The 22,128-nt window shown below is 30.6% G+C and overlaps 3 protein-coding genes across 3 annotated transcripts; all 3 read left to right on the top strand.

Annotated features, from left to right (window-relative positions):
• The first annotated feature begins 1,619 nt into the window (after positions 1-1,619).
• On the top strand, positions 1,620-7,426 carry LOC107002538. The gene is made up of 7 exons (XM_015200597.2): positions 1,620-2,713; positions 3,100-3,215; positions 4,361-5,683; positions 6,150-6,561; positions 6,647-6,800; positions 6,877-6,970; positions 7,055-7,426. Exons 1-7 carry the CDS (start codon positions 1,967-1,969, stop codon positions 7,170-7,172), a joined length of 2,964 nt encoding a protein of 987 aa, XP_015056083.1. The 5' UTR covers positions 1,620-1,966; the 3' UTR covers positions 7,173-7,426.
• Positions 7,427-12,359: 4,933 nt separating this feature from the next.
• Positions 12,360-14,659, top strand: LOC107002537 (DNA-3-methyladenine glycosylase 1-like). Its single transcript, XM_015200596.1, has 5 exons — positions 12,360-13,051; positions 13,127-13,184; positions 13,458-13,541; positions 13,653-13,788; positions 14,100-14,659. The coding sequence occupies exons 1-5, from the start codon at positions 12,553-12,555 to the stop codon at positions 14,367-14,369; spliced, it is 1,047 nt and encodes a 348-aa protein (XP_015056082.1). The 5' UTR covers positions 12,360-12,552; the 3' UTR covers positions 14,370-14,659.
• Positions 14,660-17,477: 2,818 nt separating this feature from the next.
• On the top strand, positions 17,478-20,561 carry LOC107032021 (galactan beta-1,4-galactosyltransferase GALS3-like). Its single transcript, XM_015233575.2, has 2 exons — positions 17,478-18,721; positions 20,054-20,561. The coding sequence occupies exons 1-2, from the start codon at positions 17,616-17,618 to the stop codon at positions 20,397-20,399; spliced, it is 1,452 nt and encodes a 483-aa protein (XP_015089061.1). The 5' UTR covers positions 17,478-17,615; the 3' UTR covers positions 20,400-20,561.
• Positions 20,562-22,128: the final 1,567 nt, after the last annotated feature.

Here is a 22,128-nt window from a genome sequence, read left to right as displayed (position 1 = left end):
ATTTTTATTTGTAAAACTTTTATGAAACTCTTCGTATGGAGTAGGGGAAGAAGTACATGAAACATCATCATCTTTTTCATATGTTTTGGACATCTCTAGGAGCCATTTTTATAGGAATAAGACGATTTTCTCAGTTATTCATGTGTTTTAGTCTTATGACTATTTTGATGATATGACTTTCAGATGATTTTTTGTAAAAAATTTACAAATCATCTGAATGGGGTCGAGGGAGAAGTATGTAAAGCCTCACTATTTTTACACATTTTTTGAACATTTAAAAAATATTTTAAAGAAATTAGACGATTTTCTCAATTTTTTGTGTGCTTTAAATCTATGAATATTTGAGAGTTATAATATAGTGAAACCATGTATATGTGCATTCATTTGAATAACACATGGAAATAATTTTTTGGTCCACATTAATCTTCTTATGAATAGTGTTTGAAATGACAGAACACATATTTTTACTTCAATTAGTAAAGGGTTGGAGACAAGTGGAAGCCCTTAAAATATGGAATTGATCAATGAACAATTATAAATTTAGCGTGGCAAACAACTAGTAGCACGTATGGCATTAGCTATTAATAATGATAATGTACCGATTAGAATTGTGATGAAATAACTAAGATAATAAGATTTCTTCATTTTTAATTAGAAGTGTTTTATATGATTTTTTTTATTTGTAAGTATTTTCCCCTCTAATAATCTTTATGTGTGTTGAATTTATATTGATCGAAACTCTAACACAATATCAAATCTCCAATGATTCTTTTTTTTAAAAAAACAAAACTGTTGCAGTGATATGTTTATCATTTCAAATTTTATTGATTAAAAAAGAGTAGCCCACAAGCCGGCCTTTGCATCTTAATGCTACAACTGTAATTTCAACAATTTCTCTTTATGGTTAATTAAGGTCCCAATAAATTCATAACGTCCCTATTTTATTTTTTTTATTAAAAAAATCTACTCAATATTAATATATTTCTATAATAATTTTATAAATTTGAATTTACGCATTATAAAATTTATTTAATTAAAAATTTAAATCTAAAATCTCTAATTAAGTACATAGTATAGTATAGATAAGAGTTTTAGATCGTATTTATTATCACAATACCATAATCCACATCATATACTTCATAGTCCTTTCTTTTTCTTCCTTTCTTTCTTTAAGGTACTTTCAATTTTTATATGGGAAGTTTCTATATTTTGTTTGTTTGCTCAACATTTTCATATGTGACATATATTTAATAGTATTTGAGCTACGTGTATTTGAAGGATGTCAATTGATCTATCGAAAATTATATACTATATATTATAAGAGGTCTCATATTATAACTATCATATTTTCACAGTAACTGGACAAACGAGAATGTTGTATATATTATAAGAGGTCTCATATTATGATTATCATATTTTCGCACTTACTGGACAAACGAGAATGTTATAAAGAAATTTGCTTATGATAAACAGTGTCACTCCCATAATATTAAATATGGTGTTAAATATAAGACGTAACGTGCGTTTGAGATATAAATAATCAGTTGACGTTTTAAATTCCCTCCAATAGAACAATTCTCTCTGCCTTAAATACTCATCCAAATTTATTTTTTTTCAAATTTCTACACTTTTGACTGAATCATTGGATAAAGACCAAAAATATAGATAAGCTAAATAGTTTGTTATTATTATTATTATTATTGATTGATGATCATTGTTTTAAATTTAAACGGTTAAATGCCTCTCCTAAAATCTTGTTCCATTTATATTGTTTCTGTTATTTTGCCTATTTTTATGAAACATTGTTCTTCTCTCTTCTTCTCTTAAATCTTTTGGCTTGTTGAAAAAAATAATATAATGTCATGTTCAAAGATTTCATGTTTTTTGTTTTTCTTCTAATTTAGAATAGTATTTTTTTGTTGATTTGTGGAGAAGAAGTGAGGATTAGAATTATTTTTTAAAAAAAATGGCTTCTTCACAAGTAGAAATTGCCTCCTCTTCTCCATTTGGCTATGTTCTTAATAATAGATGTTGTGGTACTAGTACTAGAGATTCCAATTCTTTCAACCAAAATTTAAAGAATTTGGTTCAATCCCATTTGCATTCTTGTAAAGCTTTTCCATCTGATTCTTGTGAGAATTCGCAAAACAATGTTGATTTATTCGAACGCAAAAAAACAGAATTTGGTGGCAAGAATCAAGAAAGTTGTGGTGGGGGTGTTTCTTCTCTTGTTAGAAAATGGAAAGATATTGAAACAGATTCGAAAAGTTTGAATTTGGTTAATAATTATGAGAATTTGGGATTTGTGTGTGATGAGTCTTGTTCAATTGTGATGAAAAGTGAATGTGGTTGGGAATCAGATGATAAAACAGATACAAGTAAAGATTCTGATTCTGATGTTAAAGAAAGTGAGAGGTTGGGAGTTGCTGATATAATCAAGAAACTCAAATTTGATAATGGTGCTAATGTTGTTGTTGCTGCTGCTGTCAATGGTGGATCACCGTTGCCTCGTGTTAGGACATCATCAATAAAGGATCATTCAGACGGACAGAGGTGTAATTTTTCACCGGTTTTGAGTTCACCTCGATTCATCAGGGGGCGCCAGGCATTCAGTGATTTGCTCTTGCAAATGGAGCGCGATAGGAAGAGGGAACTTGAAGGTCTTGTGGAACGTAAGGCGGTTTCCAAGTTCCAACAAAGAGGCAGAATTCAGGTACATTTCTCCCCTAATATTGATTGTAATCTTGATTCGTATTGTACTATATTGATGTTGAAACAATGTTTGGATAGACGGTATTGTAGTGTATGTTTGTTGTTGTTGTTTACACATTTTGCTTTGCTTGTTTGGTTAGACTATACTGTACCGTAGAACAACTAATAAGTTCCCTGAAATATTTAATTTATCGACAAGTCAAAACTCGAAAAAATATGAAGATGATGTAGAGTATCTAATTGGTTTGAGGAGCAGATACCGTTTAGGTTTCTTGATGTGTATATGTATATCAATTCTAAGGATTTTGCACAGCTTTAACAATGTTAGAACTGAACACTTGTATTTGTGGGTACTGATTGATCCTTATAATTCAACTTCCTGACTAGGCTTTGCTTCGAGTTAGACTCATACGACATGGTGCAGAAATTAGAGGAGATCATTCAGTGAAGTGCTCGGCGTCTGAATCAAATAAATCGAAACATTCTGCAATTATGCATCTCAGGTGCAGTACATCCTTCTGTTTTCATTGTTTTTCCTTCCATGTGTGAATGCTGAATGACCATTCTTGGGAAAGGCACCAAGTTTCTTTTTTGGATCCCCGAGTAGCGTTTCCTTCCATTGAGAAATGGGCGGATGCTTTAACATAGAAGGAATGGTGACACCAAAAGAATAGATTCAGGTGCTCCTGAGTCGAGAGGTTCTTCTCGCTAAGTAGCATTCTTGAAACCATTAGATCACATTGTGGTTGCTAATGCAACATCTTTTAGTTGTCGATTTGTTTTGGGATGCTTATGAGGTAAACATAGTCCAGGCGGTATTTCTAGTTTTCAAGTCTTGACACCTCTGTGCTAGGCGTCTTCATTGCGCTTGAAGTAAAATGTTTTCCAATTTTCTCATGTTTGGTTCACTAAAATATTTTGGAAAATGTTTTTCAAATGGACGTATTTCTCCTCAAATTTAAGAAAAGTGACTTCCTTGCCAAAAAGTAATGAATTTTCTTTCCAAAACTCTCTTTCAACCCCACCACATAACCTCAAACCCGTTATCCGACTTCGACATGGGACTCAATATCTGACCTCGACCAGAGATCCGACTCCCGATCTCGACCATGACTCGAACTTGACCTGATTCCGACCCCATCTCAGATTCAATGCTGGTCTTGGATCGGAGTTGAGTCTCTGGTCTCGGTTAGAGATCAGGGTGGGGTTCAGTTCTCTAGTCAACATCGGATCCTGAGTGGTGATTATGGTTGGTTCTTCGGGTTAGACTAGGATGATTTTGAGGATCAAGTTCTGAGTCGGGGTTGAGGTTAGGTGCGGGGGTCGGATCTTGGGGTAAGGACAGGTTCCGGGCTGAAAAGGGGTTCCGGTCCGTGTTAAAGGGTGGGGGATTCGGGTTCTGTGTCAAGTATTTGTCTAGATTATTCCAAGATGTCCTTTGGAGAATATTTTCTTCTTACTAATCAATCAACAGAGAATCACTTATTTAATACTATTTTCCTTTATATACCAAACACATTAAGCAGAAGATCCAAAGCAATTAGTTGTGTAATTGAAAGGAACTCAAATATGCTTTTGTTTAACAAAGTTCTAATCTTTCTGATGTATATTGCACAATGCATTAAACCATAATGTTAATTCATTTCAGGGAAAAGTTCAATACAGTAGGACAGCATGGTCTTGCTGTCTCAAGAAACACCTCAAAAGAAGTAGCAGAAAGCATCCATGAGAGCGGAAGCCTCCCTTCCACACCAAATCGACAACATAAAGAGAACAGTCATAGGGACTTTAAAAGCTTAAGAAGCCACCAAAGAGAACTAGGTCGTAGTAACTCCGCAAAAATAGGAACTGGATTTTCATTACTTCAGCAGAAAGAAGAGGATCCCGTTAAGGGGCTTGTGAAGGAGAGAGCACGACTGCAGCCTCGTGTACTAGTCGACTCAATACGTACCTCTATAACATTGGGAGATAACACTCGAGACCCTAGCATATCTAAAAAAGTGAATCTTCAGAAACCAAGAAGCCCCCATAAAGAGGTTGTAGATAACAAACCAAAAGTTGAAAATATTGCTATTTCCAATCAGCTACAAGAAGAGAGTCATCATGAGGAAGTACCCGAGCAAGTAAGCCCCAGGAACGTGGCGCCTAGCATACAAATTGGAAACAGATTTTCATCACATCAGCAGAGAGAAGGGGATCGACATAAGGAGCTTGTCAGGGAGAGAGCTGAAGTGCAGCCTGGTACAGCATCAGGAGAAAAGGCTCAAGACCCCTGCACAGCTAAAGAAGAGAGTCATCATAAACCAAGAAACAACCATAAAGAGGTGGTAGATAACATCCCAAAGGTTGGAACTTTTTGTATATCCAATCAACCGCGTGAAGAGAATCATTATGAGGAATTATGTAAAAAATTGAACTCGAGAAAGATGGCAACCAGCATACAGGTTACTAACTTGTCCGAAAATCAGAAGGAGATGGCATGTAGCGCGAAAAAATCAGAAGGTTCTTGTATATTAGATCAACATGACATGAACCTTACCAGCTTACCGAGCTATACTTGTCAAGCACAGAGCTTAGATGATATCCCTGAAAAAGCTAGTAGGGGAAACACAAGTTCCGAAGCTAGCCATAGCAACTTGTTGGATTTTGTAGAGGCAGGAAGACCTCCTAACCATAGAGACGAGAACAAGCAACTTCCAGGGACTAGTGATTGCACGAATCCTCAAAGCGACCTGGAGGAGGAAGCAACCATCCAGTGTCTAGTTGAAAGTTACAGTGGCTCGGTAAGTGATTATTCCCTCACAACTAGTGGATGGGATGAACTGCAGTCTAACTATCAGCAAGACAATGAAGACTGGATAAGTTATATTTCTCGTCCACGGAAAGAATGGGAAGGTCTCAGGCAAGAAAGATACCAAGAGATGCTTGATCCTTTCTCACGCAATCATGACATACAACAACTTCTTCACCGGTATTAGCAACCTCCTTCAAATTTATTGTTATACTAATCCTATAAATTTGTTCTTTGTGTTTTTGGTTTGCCTCTTAACCATCCACATATACATAAATATTCGTTATCTGTCCCATTAACGTAGCAAAAATATGAAAGTCTCGGTTATACATAGATATTCAAACTTGAAGCATCTTTAAATGATTCCTTAATATTTGAAGTAAAGTTTCCTTCTTAAAGCGTGCAAGTGCTTATTATTGGTTTTTGTCCCTCTCAATGTTGTAGTTAAAGACTCGTCTGATTTGAGATGAGAATCAAACACAGAGATTTCTAAGAACCTGAAAAGAAATGCAGCATTTTAATAAACAGTCCTACATGCCTTTGAGTTTATGTCCTTGGTCACGCCTATGATATTCATCCTTCAACTTTTGAAATCAAAGCATGGTTCATGACTTGCACTTTGATTTTGATTTTCCTATTCGTGCAGGAAAAGTGTTTCAGTGTTTCTTACGAGTGGTTTGAGAGAGCAAATTGATCGAATTATGGTGTCTCGCTCACATCAACTACCAAATGCAAGGATCAGCCATGTTGAGAAACCAGTATCAGCACAAGTGGCTGAAGATGAGGAGGAGGAAGTGGAACAGAATGGCAAAGAAGAAGTAGAAGTAGAATGGGGCTATAACGATGACTCTGAAGATGACAATATCCCGAGCAGACCACAATACGATGAACCTGAAGCATTCATTCTTCAGAATACATCTTCACAGTCATGGAACACAAATCCATACCAGGAAGTTACTGATGACTCTTATCACCTTCCGCCTCCTTCTTCACTGCAATCTCAATCGTCTAATATATACTCCCAACCATGTTCTTCCTCCACCGGACATCCTTCAACTGTGAGTTGTCTATCCTTGCCAGATATTGTTGTTAACTATGGGATTCGAATCATTAGTCGTTATGAGATTACATTGCATTAAACAGGAAATGGAACTCATATATGAAATGAGAGGACATATGGAGCAACTCCACCAAGAGATTTTTGAAATACGAAGATCTATGAAGAGTTGTATGAACATGCAAATGAAGTTACAACATTCGATTAAGCAGGACGTTGCAGCTGCAATCAGTCAGTTAGGTGAGTTGAAAACAACAAATATCCATGATGCTATGAGATTGTAATACATTTGATTAATATTTTTTTTATACTACAGGTCAAAAGAGCATTGGGAATTCAGATAAAAAGGGTTCAAACAAAGGAAAATGTTGTATTTGCTATGAGGAGCCAGTTGATTCTCTTCTTTACAGGTACATAGATAAGTAGGGAACTGAAAAACTATAAACAATACTAGTGATGTTCATACATTTATTTTATTTTTGTTTTTGCTTCAGATGTGGACATATGTGCACCTGTTTCTTGTGTGCACATGAATTGATTTCTGGTATTGGAAAATGTCCTATATGCCAAGCTCCAATAATGGATGTGGTGCGTGCATATGCTCATTCATAAAAAGCAAGTTGTGGAGGTTTACCAGACACCCTTTTTGTACAAATGGAGATTTATCCTTTTCTCTGCTAATTTACTATCCTTTGTATATGAAATGATGAGATAGGAATAATGAAAGACAAGTTTCTTTATTCACACGTACAAGGGACTAGCTAGCATAATAACAACTTCAAAACCATTCAGAATGATGATGATCTCCAGAACAAGCAATAGATTCTTCACAAAATGTCAACTTTAGCTCTGGCCTTTGCTTCAAAGGTTTTTTCGTCTTCGTAAACTGGCAGTGGCAAATTCAGGATTTTAAGATTTAAATATGGAACCTCTAGCTTAAGCAAAAAATAAGCTTAAGCAACTTTTTTTGAACCACCTTATAACTATACTAGATTTATTTTTTCAGGAGATTCAATGATTTATCCTTAGTGAAGAAATATTATATTTTTACCTTGTTTTCACAATATATATATAAAAAAAAGAAGTGAAGTTCAGCTCTGTCCTTGTTCTTCTAATTAATTTCTACACTATAAGATGTTTATATTTTTTTAAGTAAAAAATAGCTCAACCTCATATGGAAGAACTGAATTAAATCGAACAAGAAAAAACTATACTAAATCCAATAGAATCAAATCAAATCAAACAAACTATAGTCCGGTAATAGGTAGACATTATCAAAATAATAAAATAAAAAATAAAAATATAAAAATCATTTTTGAACCAAAATATTAAACGTCCACTCCGAAATCTTCTCACCCAACCCCACTTAGCTCAAAGTTTGATACCCCTATCAATGCATGTGAGGGATTTAATTTGTCTTATGGATAAGAGTTGATGCTAATTAAGAGCATATGACCTTCACTAGTCACTAGTACAATATGTGAAGTTGCAAAAAGCAACCAAGAGGGACAACATTTCTATTCATGTGTCAATTTCACAAAATTGGTTGTCACATGCATATACACATGCTCAACATTTCTCTCACACACAGACATATATAGACGTGTCAAATATATGATAAATATATATGTATAAATTTTTTTTTATTTGTATAGTATAGCTAATATAATATTATGAAAGAGAATATTCATCTCATCAATCATTTATAGGTGGCTTTTGAGTCAATTGTGAACATGTTAAAATAGTTAAAATCAATAATGGTCATATATATAGATCAAACTTTGTTTGGGTTAAAGTTAATCAACTAACATGTTATAACTTAAATTTGCCCAACATAGAAGTGAAAGTCTTTGTAAATTATTAGCTCGAGTAGTTCTTCCAATTTTTTATGACCATCAAATTACACTATATTGATTCATTGAGCCATTTCATCTTCGACTCGTTAGGTTAAGTTTTTAAACAACACAAAATCTAATCTACTGAAACTTGAATGAATTGAACGATTTTTCTATTTTTAAAAAAACAAAAAGTGTTAACTTAGCTACTTATATCATTAAAAATAAAAGTTCAATGAGTATTATCTATCATATTTAATGTAGATATTAATTGATCAAGTTGCCCTTTGGCCCTCCTTCCTATTAGGAGCTGGAAATTTGTAAGTAATACTCTTTAATTTTTTTTATACATGTACACATATTTTTGTTGGTTGGCTGAGGGATATTAGGGACCCTATAAATTATATTTATCTCCAATTAACTTAGCATGTGAGAGAAAAACTATAAAATTATATTTATCTCTAATTAACTTAGCATGTGAGACAAAAATGAGAGAACTTTTCCCTGTTGCTTTTTGTGTTTTTGTGGTTGCAGTGCTATAATAATTCATTACGATATGATTGTGTCTTGTTCAAAACTAAACATGCATGTAGGTCACCCCATATATATTGGCACATGTAGGTCATATGTACATATACATATATATATATATATATATATATAAATATTGCTTCCTTTATCAGAATGTATGTGATACAAATGAAATCTCAAAAGTTAATCATTTCGTTATAAGTTCTTTTTTTTAATATTTATTAATTATTGTGATTTATAATATATTTTATATAATATATTTTCCCTTTATTCAATTTATGTGGTATAGATAATATTTTAAGAATTATCAAAAACAAGTTATATGTTTACAATAGTTTTTACATAATTTTCTGTCTACATAAAGGAAAAATATTGACTTAATAATTTATAAAAACTAACAAATAACGAGTATAGACCCCATTGCATGTATTTATTGGATAAAAACTTCTATTTTAAAACATTTTTTTAGGTCTTATTGATTCTAAGCGTAAACTTCCTCGTGTCCTTCTTGATACTTTTAGAAATAAATAATAAATAAACAAGAATACACTTTTAAAAAAGAAAAAGAGTTTTCAAGGAAGGTTCACAAAAAGTTAATTGGTGTTTGATAACAAAAATTTTACGGTGGATCAAATATGGATTGTTGTGAGATAATTGAAATTCTTAAAGGTTTTAGATTTGAGTCTCTAGAAATAACTATCATATTAAAAGTGTATCCCGTTGAATCTAACAATATTTGTATATGAATTTAATCAAACTGAAATAAATAAAAAAATTATGGAGCTACTTATTGATATGATAGATGTCAATCATCTTGTGTTTTTGCCAAGAATTGCTTCTCATTATTTGATGGATTTGCACATGGCTTGTCTTTCTTTTTTCTATTGAAATCCAAAGTAACTTACATGTGATATTATTACCATCCATTAAAATTAGTACCAAGTATTAATCAAATTAGGTGAGTGAATTGATATTCTCTAAGTTGCTGTCTTTATTTTGGAAAACATAACAAATTACAATTTCATTAAGAGATGGATCTAAACGCAATTGAGATGTAGTAATTGATTGGTTGATCATAATTTTAAAGTTGGAACTTGAGTACTTATAGTTGTTTTTGAGTTATCGAATGTGATACAATAACAAGTACTTTTTTCATTTTTAATTAGATTTTCAGATTTGAATTTTAAGTATGAAATCATTTTTGGTAAAGAGTGTTTTACTCTCCCCGCACCTCCTCCGCCTAATAACTTTTTTTTTTGTTCGAATCTGAACTAATAGAGCCCCAAAAACAAATATCAAATACCAAATAAAAACACAACAAAAGAAAAGATTAATTAATTTCTTAACCGAGCTTAAACTTAGACGAGTTAGCAAATAAACGAAGGCAAAAAGGTCTAGATTTACCTCTACACTTTGTAAAATGGTTCAAATTTGGCCTCTTTGAAGTTGAGGTAAAATGGATCTCAAATATGTTCTTATTTACTTTTAGAGAAAGCTTTCCAACAAGTGAGTCATTTTTACTTGAGTAATTATATTTGAACTTGAATAGTACTGCTTGAAGTCCAAGATTTCACTCTTGTCACATATATATTGCTTACAACATAAGGTTTAGATTATACTCCTGGAGAAATGAAAATAACAATTGATTGGCACAACTCACCAAAAAATAGATTGGTCACTGAAAAATATAAATATAATATTTCTCAATTTTGTAACGATATGTTATTTGTTTTACATTGATTATCGTATTGTTTTATTGTAGTTTCTGTTATATTAGTAAAGTCTATCAACGCTGAAAATGATTTGAAGCAATAAAAAATTGAGAGAAAAATGAAGTCTTAGCTAGAACTTCCACAACATCATATCCAAGCCCCCTTGCAAGCTGAATTGTGATAATAGACGATACTAAATTAAAGAACAGTTTGGTATATTAAGCTTTTGTTACGTGTATTTTAAGGCTATTTATTAAAAAAAAATGTGTACGTTACCAACAACTTTTCTAATATTCATGTGTTATAAATAAATATTCTTTATTATTGTTACCTTGTACTCCCTATGCCAATTATCCTTATGTTGTATCACAAAATTGTATGGTAATGTTACATTGTGATGGATCTCAATAATGCACATATAAATCCACAAAAGGGTAGTGTCTTAAATGTCATGATGACTAGTGATAGGAACTTGGCTATGGGCACTTGATAAGGGGAATAAGATTCTTACCCTAAAAGAGATGAAACTTGAAAAAGTCATACTTTAGACCTAAGCTTAGCTTGTTTATTGCAAAATGATCTTGTAATTAGCTTAGCTTGTTTATTGCAAAATGATCTCTTATACGTCGCTTCTGCGCTATATTAAAGTTGATTTTGAATTAATGTTTAATTGGACATACAAAATATAGTTGTTATAGTACTGAATCTTGAACTCACATACATGCTAACACCAAATTAAGGGCCCGTTTGGATGTGCTTAATAAAAGCAGCTTTAAAAAAGTACTTTTGAAAGTGCTGAAACTTATTTTTGAAATAAGCAGTTATGCGTTTGGATAAAAGTGCTGAAGTTAAAAAAAAAAGTTGTTGATGTGTTTGTCAAATAAGTGCTGATAAACAGCTTTTTAAATTAAAATGTCTAAAATACCCTTAAAAGCTGTTAACATAATAAAAGTTAATTAATTTATATTTTACAGCCATAAATAATTATATTTTGCTATCATTCACATATTTCTTTCTCATCACAAATTATTTATAAGAGGAATATAAACTTATTATAGATTTTAAAGATATATAATTTGAATAGATCAAAGAACGATTTAAGATTTTATTTTAGTTTCATCCATAGGTAATAATAATTGTCTATCATTCACATATTTCTTTATTATCACAAATTATTAATAAGAGGAATATAAATTTTTATTTAAGTTATATGTGCAACTTATTTTACATTTTAATAATATATAATTTGAATAGATCACTTGAAAGATTTATTTTATTTTCATTCATTAGTAATAGTAATTGTCTATCATCCACATGTGAAAAGGGAAAAATAGAAGAAAGAGATGTTAGGGTTATGTGAGTAATTTGGAGATTGTATAAAAATATTAAGGGCAAAAAGGTAAAAATGTGGTCAACTTAAAACAGCTTATAAGCTAAAAAAAAAAAAAAGCACCCCTACCCCAGCTTTTAACTTTTGGCTTAAAATAAGTTTTTTTTTACTCAAAATAAGTTATTTTGAGTATTGCCAAACAGCTAAATAATTCAAAAACCAGCTTTTAAGTCAGTTTGACCAGCTTTTAAGCTGAGCCAAACAGGCTCTAAATGATAAATAAAACAAGTTAACTATAAAATATTGTATGCAAATGTAGATTCTTTGTGTCACTTTCATCCTCGTGGTTATGTTAAACAAAAAGAAAAAAAAAAGTGTCCCTCACAAGATGGCATACCCCAACCCCTCCATGTTCCATTTAACTTAAACAACTTCCCTAATACATGTTCTCCACACATATCCCTAAAACCCTCAAAAAGAAAAGGCTCCAACCCCTTACATTTTTTCTATAAAATCCTTCACATTTTATCTTACCATAAGATAAGTCCATTTGAATTCCTTTATTAATCCAAGAAAACAAGAATATGTGTTCTTACAAGTTCAAGAAACAAGGAGGAGTTGTTGATATTTCATCACAATCAATCTCTCATATCAATGGTCGTCCTGTTCTTCAACCCTATAACAATTCCCACAAAAAAAATAATTCATGTAATGTCAAGATTTCACCTTCTCCCAAAATCAAGAAAGTTAATGTGTTGGATACAAATACAAGTAATGAGAAAAGTATGACACCCAAAATCACAAAATCAAGTCCTCCTATTTCACCTAAAATCAAGCCAACTATCAAGAAAGTGAAGATTGATTCTAAAAACACAATCTTGCACAAAGATTCATCTTTTATGATTGTTGAAGTTGCTGGAAGTATAGCAGCAGCAAGAAGGGAACAAGTTGCCAATAGGCAAGTCCAGAGGAAACAGAGAATTGCACATTATGGAAGAACTAATTCACCCAAATTACTCTCTGCTGCTGTGGATTCAACTTCTAGAGAAGCCAAAAGATGCAGCTTTATCACACCTAATTCTGGTAGTTACAATTTTCTTTATGTCAATTGAGTTAATGATCATCGTTTAACTGTTCTGCTTTTATTCTGTTTTCTAGACCCTATGTATATTGCATACCATGATGAAGAATGGGGAGTTCCTGTCCATGATGATAAGTAAGTACCTTCTTTTCATCTATGTGAAATCTTCACATGTTTTGTCGAGTTTAAGTTATATGTAGTGACCATATAAAAGATATTTATGACATGTTAAATTACGTTAATGACATAAAAACTCTGAGTTAGCGGTGGAGCCACCTTTGTCCAATAAAAATTAAATGACAGTACAGTTTTTTATATCGTACTGTCAAATATATATTATTTAAATTTAACTCTCTATTTTATTCAGAAGCATTTGGGCACTAATTTTCCTTATTGAATCATATGCAGTCTGTTATTTGAGTTGTTGGTGTTAACTGTGGCTCAAGTTGGATCAGACTGGACTTCAGTCTTAAAGAGAAGGCAAGATTTCAGGTAGGCATTTGCTTTTCATAGTTAGGAATTTCTATAAGTATTACTTTCGAAGAATCTGACACAAATCCGTAGAGGTTTAAGATGTAATTTGCTTTGTTTTCTTTGTTGTAGGGATGCATTTTCAGGATTTGATGCAGAAGTTGTTGCAAAGTACAATGAAAAGAAGATAAATTCAACAAGCATTGAATATGGAATTGAGTTGAGCCAAGTTAGAGGGGTTGTTGACAACTCTAAAAGAATTTTAGAGGTAATTAATACTAATTAGTACTAGTACAACATTAGCATAACAAAAATCTCTAATTTAACTTTTAAACTGTCATTTCCATTGGTTCCAAATCCTTTTTTTGTACTAAACTTTTTGAGTTGTATTGCATGAAGCTAACACCACTAAATTAATATACTAATATAACCACATGGTGGGACTTATGGAATCAGAATAACACATACTTGACTCAAATATGCACCCTAGTGATAATTAATACATAAAAATGTCATTACTGGACGAATAAATTATATTTTCATTAACTAATTTTGCGATCGAATTATTTGAATGTACAGATGAAGAAACAATTTGGGTCATTCGACAAGTACGTATGGGGATTTGTGAGCAACAAGCCCATTAGAACACAATACAAGGCTTGCAACAAAATACCAGTAAAGACATCAAAATCAGAAACAATGAGCAAAGATATGGTGAAAAAAGGGTTTAGATATGTTGGCCCAACAATTATACACTCTTTTATGCAGGCAGTTGGGCTTACCAATGACCACATTATCACTTGTCCAAGACATGCCCAATGTGCTACTCAAAAACCAATTGCTATGTGAAAACTTCACCTACTAACATCAAAAATTAATATATTATTGTTTAGTTATACAAGACATTGACTTAACTAGTAACCAATATAAGTTGTTAAGATTGTAATACATATATATATATATATACCCTTTTAGTTGTTTTTTTTTTTTGGTGGTTAATTTAGAGGTATGTGAAGAAGTAGGTGTTTTATTTGTACAATATTTGGTTTTAGTTGAAAAAAAAAAAGAAGAGGAGAAGATATTGGATGTATGATTTAGTTATGTTTGAATATGTGAATGAAAATAATTTGTTCCTTAAACAAGTTTTATATATATATTTTTAAGTTTTAATTTTATTGTGTCTTATTTCCCTTTTCAATATTGTTGATTTGTTCATGAAAATAATTTAATTTATTTTGTTAAATACTCTTTAATTTGTAGTATTAATTAATTCATTTGACGATGAAAATACATCACAATTATTTTTTTTAAAATGAACATTTTTTATTTTTTGATATTGTAAATAAATAGGAACTTGTGACATGAACCTATCACATAGAAACTAGCAAAAGAAACACGAAAAACAACAAATTCAGTATTCTTTCCATGAAAGTAGTATTGTCCACACTTGCCATTTGATATTCTCTACAAGTTGTCAATTCAAGACTTAAAAAAAATAATAATCTACCATTTTTTGCTAAGTTGATGAAAGTTTTATATATATATATATATATAGAGAGAGAGAGAGAGGATAATTATAAAAAATTATAAATTATTTATATAAAAATAATTATATAGAGTTTTGTTATTTGTGTATTCATCAATTCATCGCCTATTCTGCAGCATATCAAATACTATATCAGATGTATTGGAATTTTATTTATAGTAAAAAATATTAACAAATATAATATTACTACATAAAATTTAAATAATTTATATCCATTACTAATATATTATATCCATTAGTATTCTTACCAGGGCAAGGAAAACCTTTTCTTCCTAAACTGCTCAAGATTATACTTATGAAATTAGAATTTATTAAAACTATTTAAAAATATAAATTACTTTTAACTTATTTTTATATATATAATAATTTTTTTATAAAAGATGTCCGATTAATCGTCTTTGAGCTAGATCGTGGGTTGGGTTGGCGGTGATAGGGACTTGGATTGGGCAATACGTGGTACATAATTAGTATTGCATGAGGTGATAATTCTAATATATTTTACAACTACATAGCTCATTTATTAATTTAAAAAATACATGTATGTACATACATAGTGTATAAATTGAAATCGAGAATCAATATGAATTACACTGAAATATCTATAAATTAGGAAAATTAGTGATGAATTACACTTAAATATCTATAAAAAAGATTTATGGTTCGATTTTTTTCTAATTTAACTTATAGCAAGAATTTAGAGCATCAAATTGTTCCTTTTTTATGAAATAACCAAATAGTCATGTTTTTTTTTTTAAAATACAATTGATGTACATAATGAAAAGTTAATATATTTTATATATTATACTTAACTATCTAATAAACAATTGAAAATAAAATATATGTAAAGAAAATTCAATATTAAAAATAAAAATATCTACTTTAAATATTTTATTAAAAATTTAGGTATTCAATTAAAAAACAATTTAATTTGAATATTTAAAAGAGATATCATAAAAAGTGTTAGGGTTTGATTATATTAAGCAAAAATATAATTATGGATGAGGAGTTTGTTTGTTTGTTTAAATGCTTTTTTCTTAACTTTAATCAACGCTTTACCTGCTCTAAAGTAGTTTATATGTTTCAATTTTTGCAAGTTAATTATATAATCTTTTAAAATGTTTTAAGCCATATTTCTTATCAAGTTAATATGAAAAAATTAAATCTTTTTATATTTTTTATGTAATTTTAAAACATTTTAATTTTTACTTTTTTTTTAAATACACTTAATTAAATTGATGACGACATAGTAAAATATGACGATTAAATCATTTGTAATTTCTTAGACACATCACGCCTTTGTCTCTTTGCATTATTATGGGTTTATATCCTGGACCAAAAATAATAATAGTTGCACTATTAAAGGAAACAATAATGACAAAATAAAATAATAGTCAAAGTGCAAAAAGTAAAATATAGTATCAAATATTAATGGATGAGCAACTACCAGAGCAATATTATAAATTTATAACTATCTAAGGATAACTAACAAGTTAAAAGTAAAATTAAGTTATATATATTCTGTTTAATCACCACATCTTCACTTTAAAACATTAATTCATTTTTTTGTTATATGTATCAATGATCTCTCAATTATCACACCTTATTTCCTCTCAAAAGATTCATTAATTACCCTAATTGTTTTCAAACAATTTTTTTAAAAACAAAAATTAACATTTTTAACCTATCAAACATTTTACCAGACTGACTATTAATTGTTTATTACAAATATGAGATTGTCTAAATACAAGCTTTGATGGATTTTACATAATCGATCCGTTTAATTGTTGTTCTAAAATTATATTTTTTAACAAATGATTGTTAATATCTTTTTTTTCTTAAAAAAAAATCAAACTCAAATCTATTATATAGCTTCTAAATCTAAATGAAAAATGAAAGAAAACATTAGTTTTTCTTAATGTTATTAAGAATAAAACAAGACTTCCACGATCAAATCGAAAGTTTGCTCTGTTAGTTCATAAATGGCCATCGTCAGTAATTTGAGAAGTTAACCTGATACAAAATCGAATTTGCATCTAAAAACTTTAGAATTTTCGTGCAAATTTTAATATATGATTCTATCTCTTTTTGTCACAAATAACACTATCAACTTGGTATATTGAAATAGATAAATCAACCATTTTTCTTAATGAGCGAGAAATATTACTTTTTATATAGTTATTATACTCCATTAATAACTTATTTTACAAATATAAATGATGCTTACCTTAGTTAAACATAGTAATAGATCTAGCTGTCTAAATAGATTTTTATATGGTAATTAATAAAATAAACTTGACAAGAATCTATCTATAGCATAATTAAAGCCAAAATAAAATAAAATAAAATAAAATCAGTCTCCTTTTTTGAATTTTGAATATGAAATAATCTCCATAAATATATATACAATTATAAACCTTCCTTCACTATTCCACAAAAGCAGCATTGATTAGAGAGAGATTTCTGATACAAAAACAGAGAGTAAAAAATCTTGTTTGTTTGCTTCTTCTTTGTCTGCCATTTTCTGTTATTTCTATTAGTACAATTTTGTGATGACCAAGGAGAAAGAGAGGAAAATGTTTGTTGGTATTGTATGGAATTGTGCAGCTGAACTCAAATTTATCCTTACTGCTATACTTTTTCTTTTTTCCCTTATTACTATTCTTCAATTCATGCCTATTCGTTTTTCAACTACTTGTATTTCTGTTCCATCTTTCGATTCTGTTTCAGTTTCAATCTCAGCTATTAACGCCTCCACCGCTCTTCCTCCGCCGCCGCCTGCACTGGAAAATGGAGTTATTAAGCGTGCTTTCAACCCATTTGGTTCTGCTGCGTATAATTTTATATTGATGTCTGCTTATAGAGGTGGAATTAATACTTTTGCTGTGATGGGTTTAGCTTCCAAGCCTCTTCATGTTTATGGAAAACCCAGTTATTTGTGTCAATGGATCCCCAATACTAATATGCACAAACCCATTAATGTTACGGGTACCAAAATCCTTCCAGATTGGGGATATGGCAGAGTGTATACTGTGTTAGTTGTAAATTGCACTTTCCCAATCCCAGTGAGTGATGGCGGAAAGTTACTGATTCACGCTACTACTAATGGCGGTGGTGATAGTGAATTCAATAGCACCGACACTTTTTTGGCTTTAACAGAATCAGAGAAAGATTTCACAAACTTCATTTCAACATTCAATAAACCACCAAAGTACGATTTCCTCTACTGCGGTTCGTCTTTGTATGGTAATTTGAGTCCACAGAGAGTACGGGAATGGCTTGCATTTCACGTTAGGTTGTTCGGAGTGAAGTCTCATTTTGTAATTCATGATGCTGGAGGTGTACACGAAGGAGTAATGGCGGTGTTGAAACCATGGATTGAGAAAGGATATGTTACACTAGAGGATATCAGAGATCAGGAAAGGTTTGATGGCTATTATCACAATCAATTTCTCATTGTGAATGATTGTTTGCATAAATACAGATTTCAAGCCAAATGGATGTTTTTCTTCGATGTGGATGAGTTCATATTTGTACCTAAGAAGAGTACTATCAAGTCTGTGGTTGATTCGTTATCGGATTATACACAGTTCACCATTGAACAAATGCCAATGTCCAACAAGCTCTGTTTAGAAGAAGACCGCGGAAAATCCTACAGGTATAACAATATTCTCAATACATCCCATCTTTTGGTTGCTATAGCGAAATAGTGTTACAAAACAATCAACATATAACATAACATGAAATGTGAGTGTAGAAATGCTGTTACTGAAAACATATAACATAATATGAAAGAATTAGTCACGAAAAGCATGATTATTGTATTGAAATGTTATTATAGAACATCTAAAATGACATAATATGGAAGATCCATTAAAAAGATTATTGTTAATTTCTTCGGTAAACTAGTCAATTTTTCACAACTAATATTCCCAATGCAGGACACTATATTGACCCGTGTTGTATAATAAATGGAATATGAAGAATTTTTGGGGTCTTTGAAATAATACCAATTGGCAATTAAAGTATTATCAAGTTGATTTTGGCATTTAGAAGAAGTTAATTAAGCTGAATTCATTGTTTGACTAGATGTGATATGTTTCTGAATCTAATAATTGACAACTGTGATTATTCGCTCCATCAATTCTTGTTCGTCACACTATGAATTTGGCATCTGCCCAATACTTCTAAGCGAAAAATAGATAAAAGTGTCTAGATTTTAGTTTGTGGTCTGTGTTGTTTCCGAACTCTATAGTTACATTTTTAAATAGTATAGGTGAAATCTTAAATCATTGGTTGAAGGAAATAGTATAGTAGTACTATTTTGGTGGTTCTAAACTTGTATTTCTTTAAAGGTTCTTTGATGGTTGATAATGAAATGCTTTGATAGAGACTTGACCACAAGTAGGTTTTGAACATGTATTCTAGTGATGAATGGAACTTCTCTGGTGGTTGAATCTTGAATAATTGAGATGCTTAATGGGTTACAAAAGTTAGGTGCCAAGGAGAAAATAAGTTTCTTATGTTGCTGTTCGAGTCAACTTGCGTGTATCTTAACTATTATATCACGTATTTATAATGTATTACGCAATTCTAACCACATACCAGAGATTAAACAAGTAGTATTTTTGTATTTCTGGTTCTTGTGAGGTCCAAGTGGCAGCTATAGCTTCTTTAGAACATGATGAGAATCCAATGTTTGATCATCATTGTACCTTAGCTAAACTAGAGCAATATTTATTTGCAGTGAATTGAACTAACCTAACTTTGAGGTTATTAATTTTAATTTGAATAGGTTGCATTTTGTCAGTTTGCATTGATTGATTGATTGGTATTATTATTATTGAAATCTTAAATAATTGATTAATTTCTTAAATTGGACACTAAATTGTCTATTGTAAGGACAATGTCTTTAGTATTGTTGGATGCTTTTGTATTATCGAATGATTGAACTTGTAACTAGTCAATTTACTAAAGATTTCATCTGCAGGAAATGGGGATTTGAGAAACTAGTATACAAGGACGTGAAGAGAGGAATAAGAAGGGACAGGAAATACGCGGTGCAACCGCGCAATGTGATAGCAACGGGGGTGCACATGTCACAAAACACGGTGGGCAAGACGACTCACAAGACGGAAGGAAGGATCAAGTATTTCCACTATCATGGGACCATAGCCGAACACAGGGAGCCATGTCGACAGCTAGTCAACGCCACAACGATCACCGTTGACCAAATCCCGTATGAAGTGGACTCAACCATGAGAGACATTGCTGGAACTGTGAAGAGATTCGAGCTCAAGATGATTGGATCTACACTACAAAAAACTAGACAATAGTGAATGAAGTCCATATTTACTACTTCTTTTGAGCTTCTTTTTCTGTATGATAAATTTTTATGTTATTTTAAGATTACCATTTTTTTAATTAGGTATAGAAACAACAGAGACAGCTGGTACATGTTTTGGTATAATATTATAGGTTTACATTGGTGTTTTGTACTTCTTATATTACTTTATTTATAGTAATAAGGTTTTTCCCAATGCAGTGTATCGGTTTTTTTTTTTTTTAAATGATAATTGGCTGAAATTTGGGTAGTGGTGTCGGTGGTCCAACACCTCCTCTCTTATACTCTAATGTTTAAGAATTTATTTTTCACTTGAAATTTGTAATTTAAATAATTTTTTAGATATTTATACGGTTAAAAATTATTAATAAAATGAAAAATTTTGAAGATTGCACGTAAAATAAATAACTTTTTTAGAAAGAGCTTTGAGATAGAGACGTTATGTTATGATTATCATTTTTTGCTTTGCCAAAGGGACCGCAACTGACTTTATATTCATTTCTTTTAGGGAGGATTTTTGATCATAATGATTTAGTTGGTGCTTTCTTAAAAAATATATCATACTAATTAAAGATTACTAGGGTTCTGATATATGATTCAAAATTCGATAGATAATGCGCTGATTTCGTATCTAATTTTTTAAAAAATTTAAATTGAAGGTCGTTTGTATTTGTGTTTTAACTCATGCATTTATGTGTGTTGAGTATTAATTGCACACTTTACTTGGTGTTACGATGTATAAAATTAATATATAAAAATTTATGATATTAGTAATGTATCAAATTTTAATATATGCATTTGCATGATTAAATGTATAATATTCTTCAAAATCCGTTTTCTATTCTTTGTACTATATTTGTAAAAGATATTTTCTAATAAATAATTTTAAAAAATACTACAATCTAGATTACTTTTAATATATCAAACCAACAACACGTAATAATTTTAACATGATTAATATCAATATTATTAGTATAAATAATTATATTTAATATTATTCTTATATATCCTGCCATCGTTTAGTGATTTGCTTTCATGTTATGAAGAAAAAAAATGGCTTTCATGTTATAAAGAAAAAAAATGGATAATTTATAAAAGTGGTGGATGACAGAAGGAGCTTTATTGGAATTCTTTAAATCATTTAATTAAACCTGACATGGAAAGAAAAGATAAGCAATTTCTTGACTTTATAAGCAAGGCTACTATAATTAAACATTTTTTTTAATTTATGACCTTTGCTTAAACTTGCATGTGCCTATTAATAATGATGCTTTTAGTAAAGGTGGAAATAATTGGAGGTTTGGACATAAATATATTTATTAACTTTGAGACAGAAAAAAAAAATAGCATTGAAACAAAACTAAAAAATAGATTATAGAAATTGAAATTTATTTGCATATGAAAACAACTTGAAAAATGTATTAATAATTTTAATAACTGATTTGAAGTGATTTATGACAATAAATAAATAAATTAAAATCAATCTCTTGAATTCTTTAGAAATATTTCATAAATTTATGAAAATTTAAGATATCTTTTCTAGGAAAAAGTATTTTAATATATTAACTATATTTTTTCATTTNTTTTGCTGTCAAATCGCCCATTATCCCCCTACACACATGGTTACCAGATACCCATGGAGAAGCAAATTACATANTAAAATCACAATATTCAGAATCTTTTTTAATTTTTTCAAATTTATTGTTAAGTCAAGACATAAA

This window comes from Solanum pennellii, chromosome 10 (genome assembly GCF_001406875.1).
Source record: "Solanum pennellii chromosome 10, SPENNV200".
NCBI lineage: Eukaryota > Viridiplantae > Streptophyta > Magnoliopsida > Solanales > Solanaceae > Solanum > Solanum pennellii.
The sequence above is the reverse complement of the archived record's forward strand: the minus strand, read 5'-3'. Positions and strand labels throughout refer to the sequence as shown.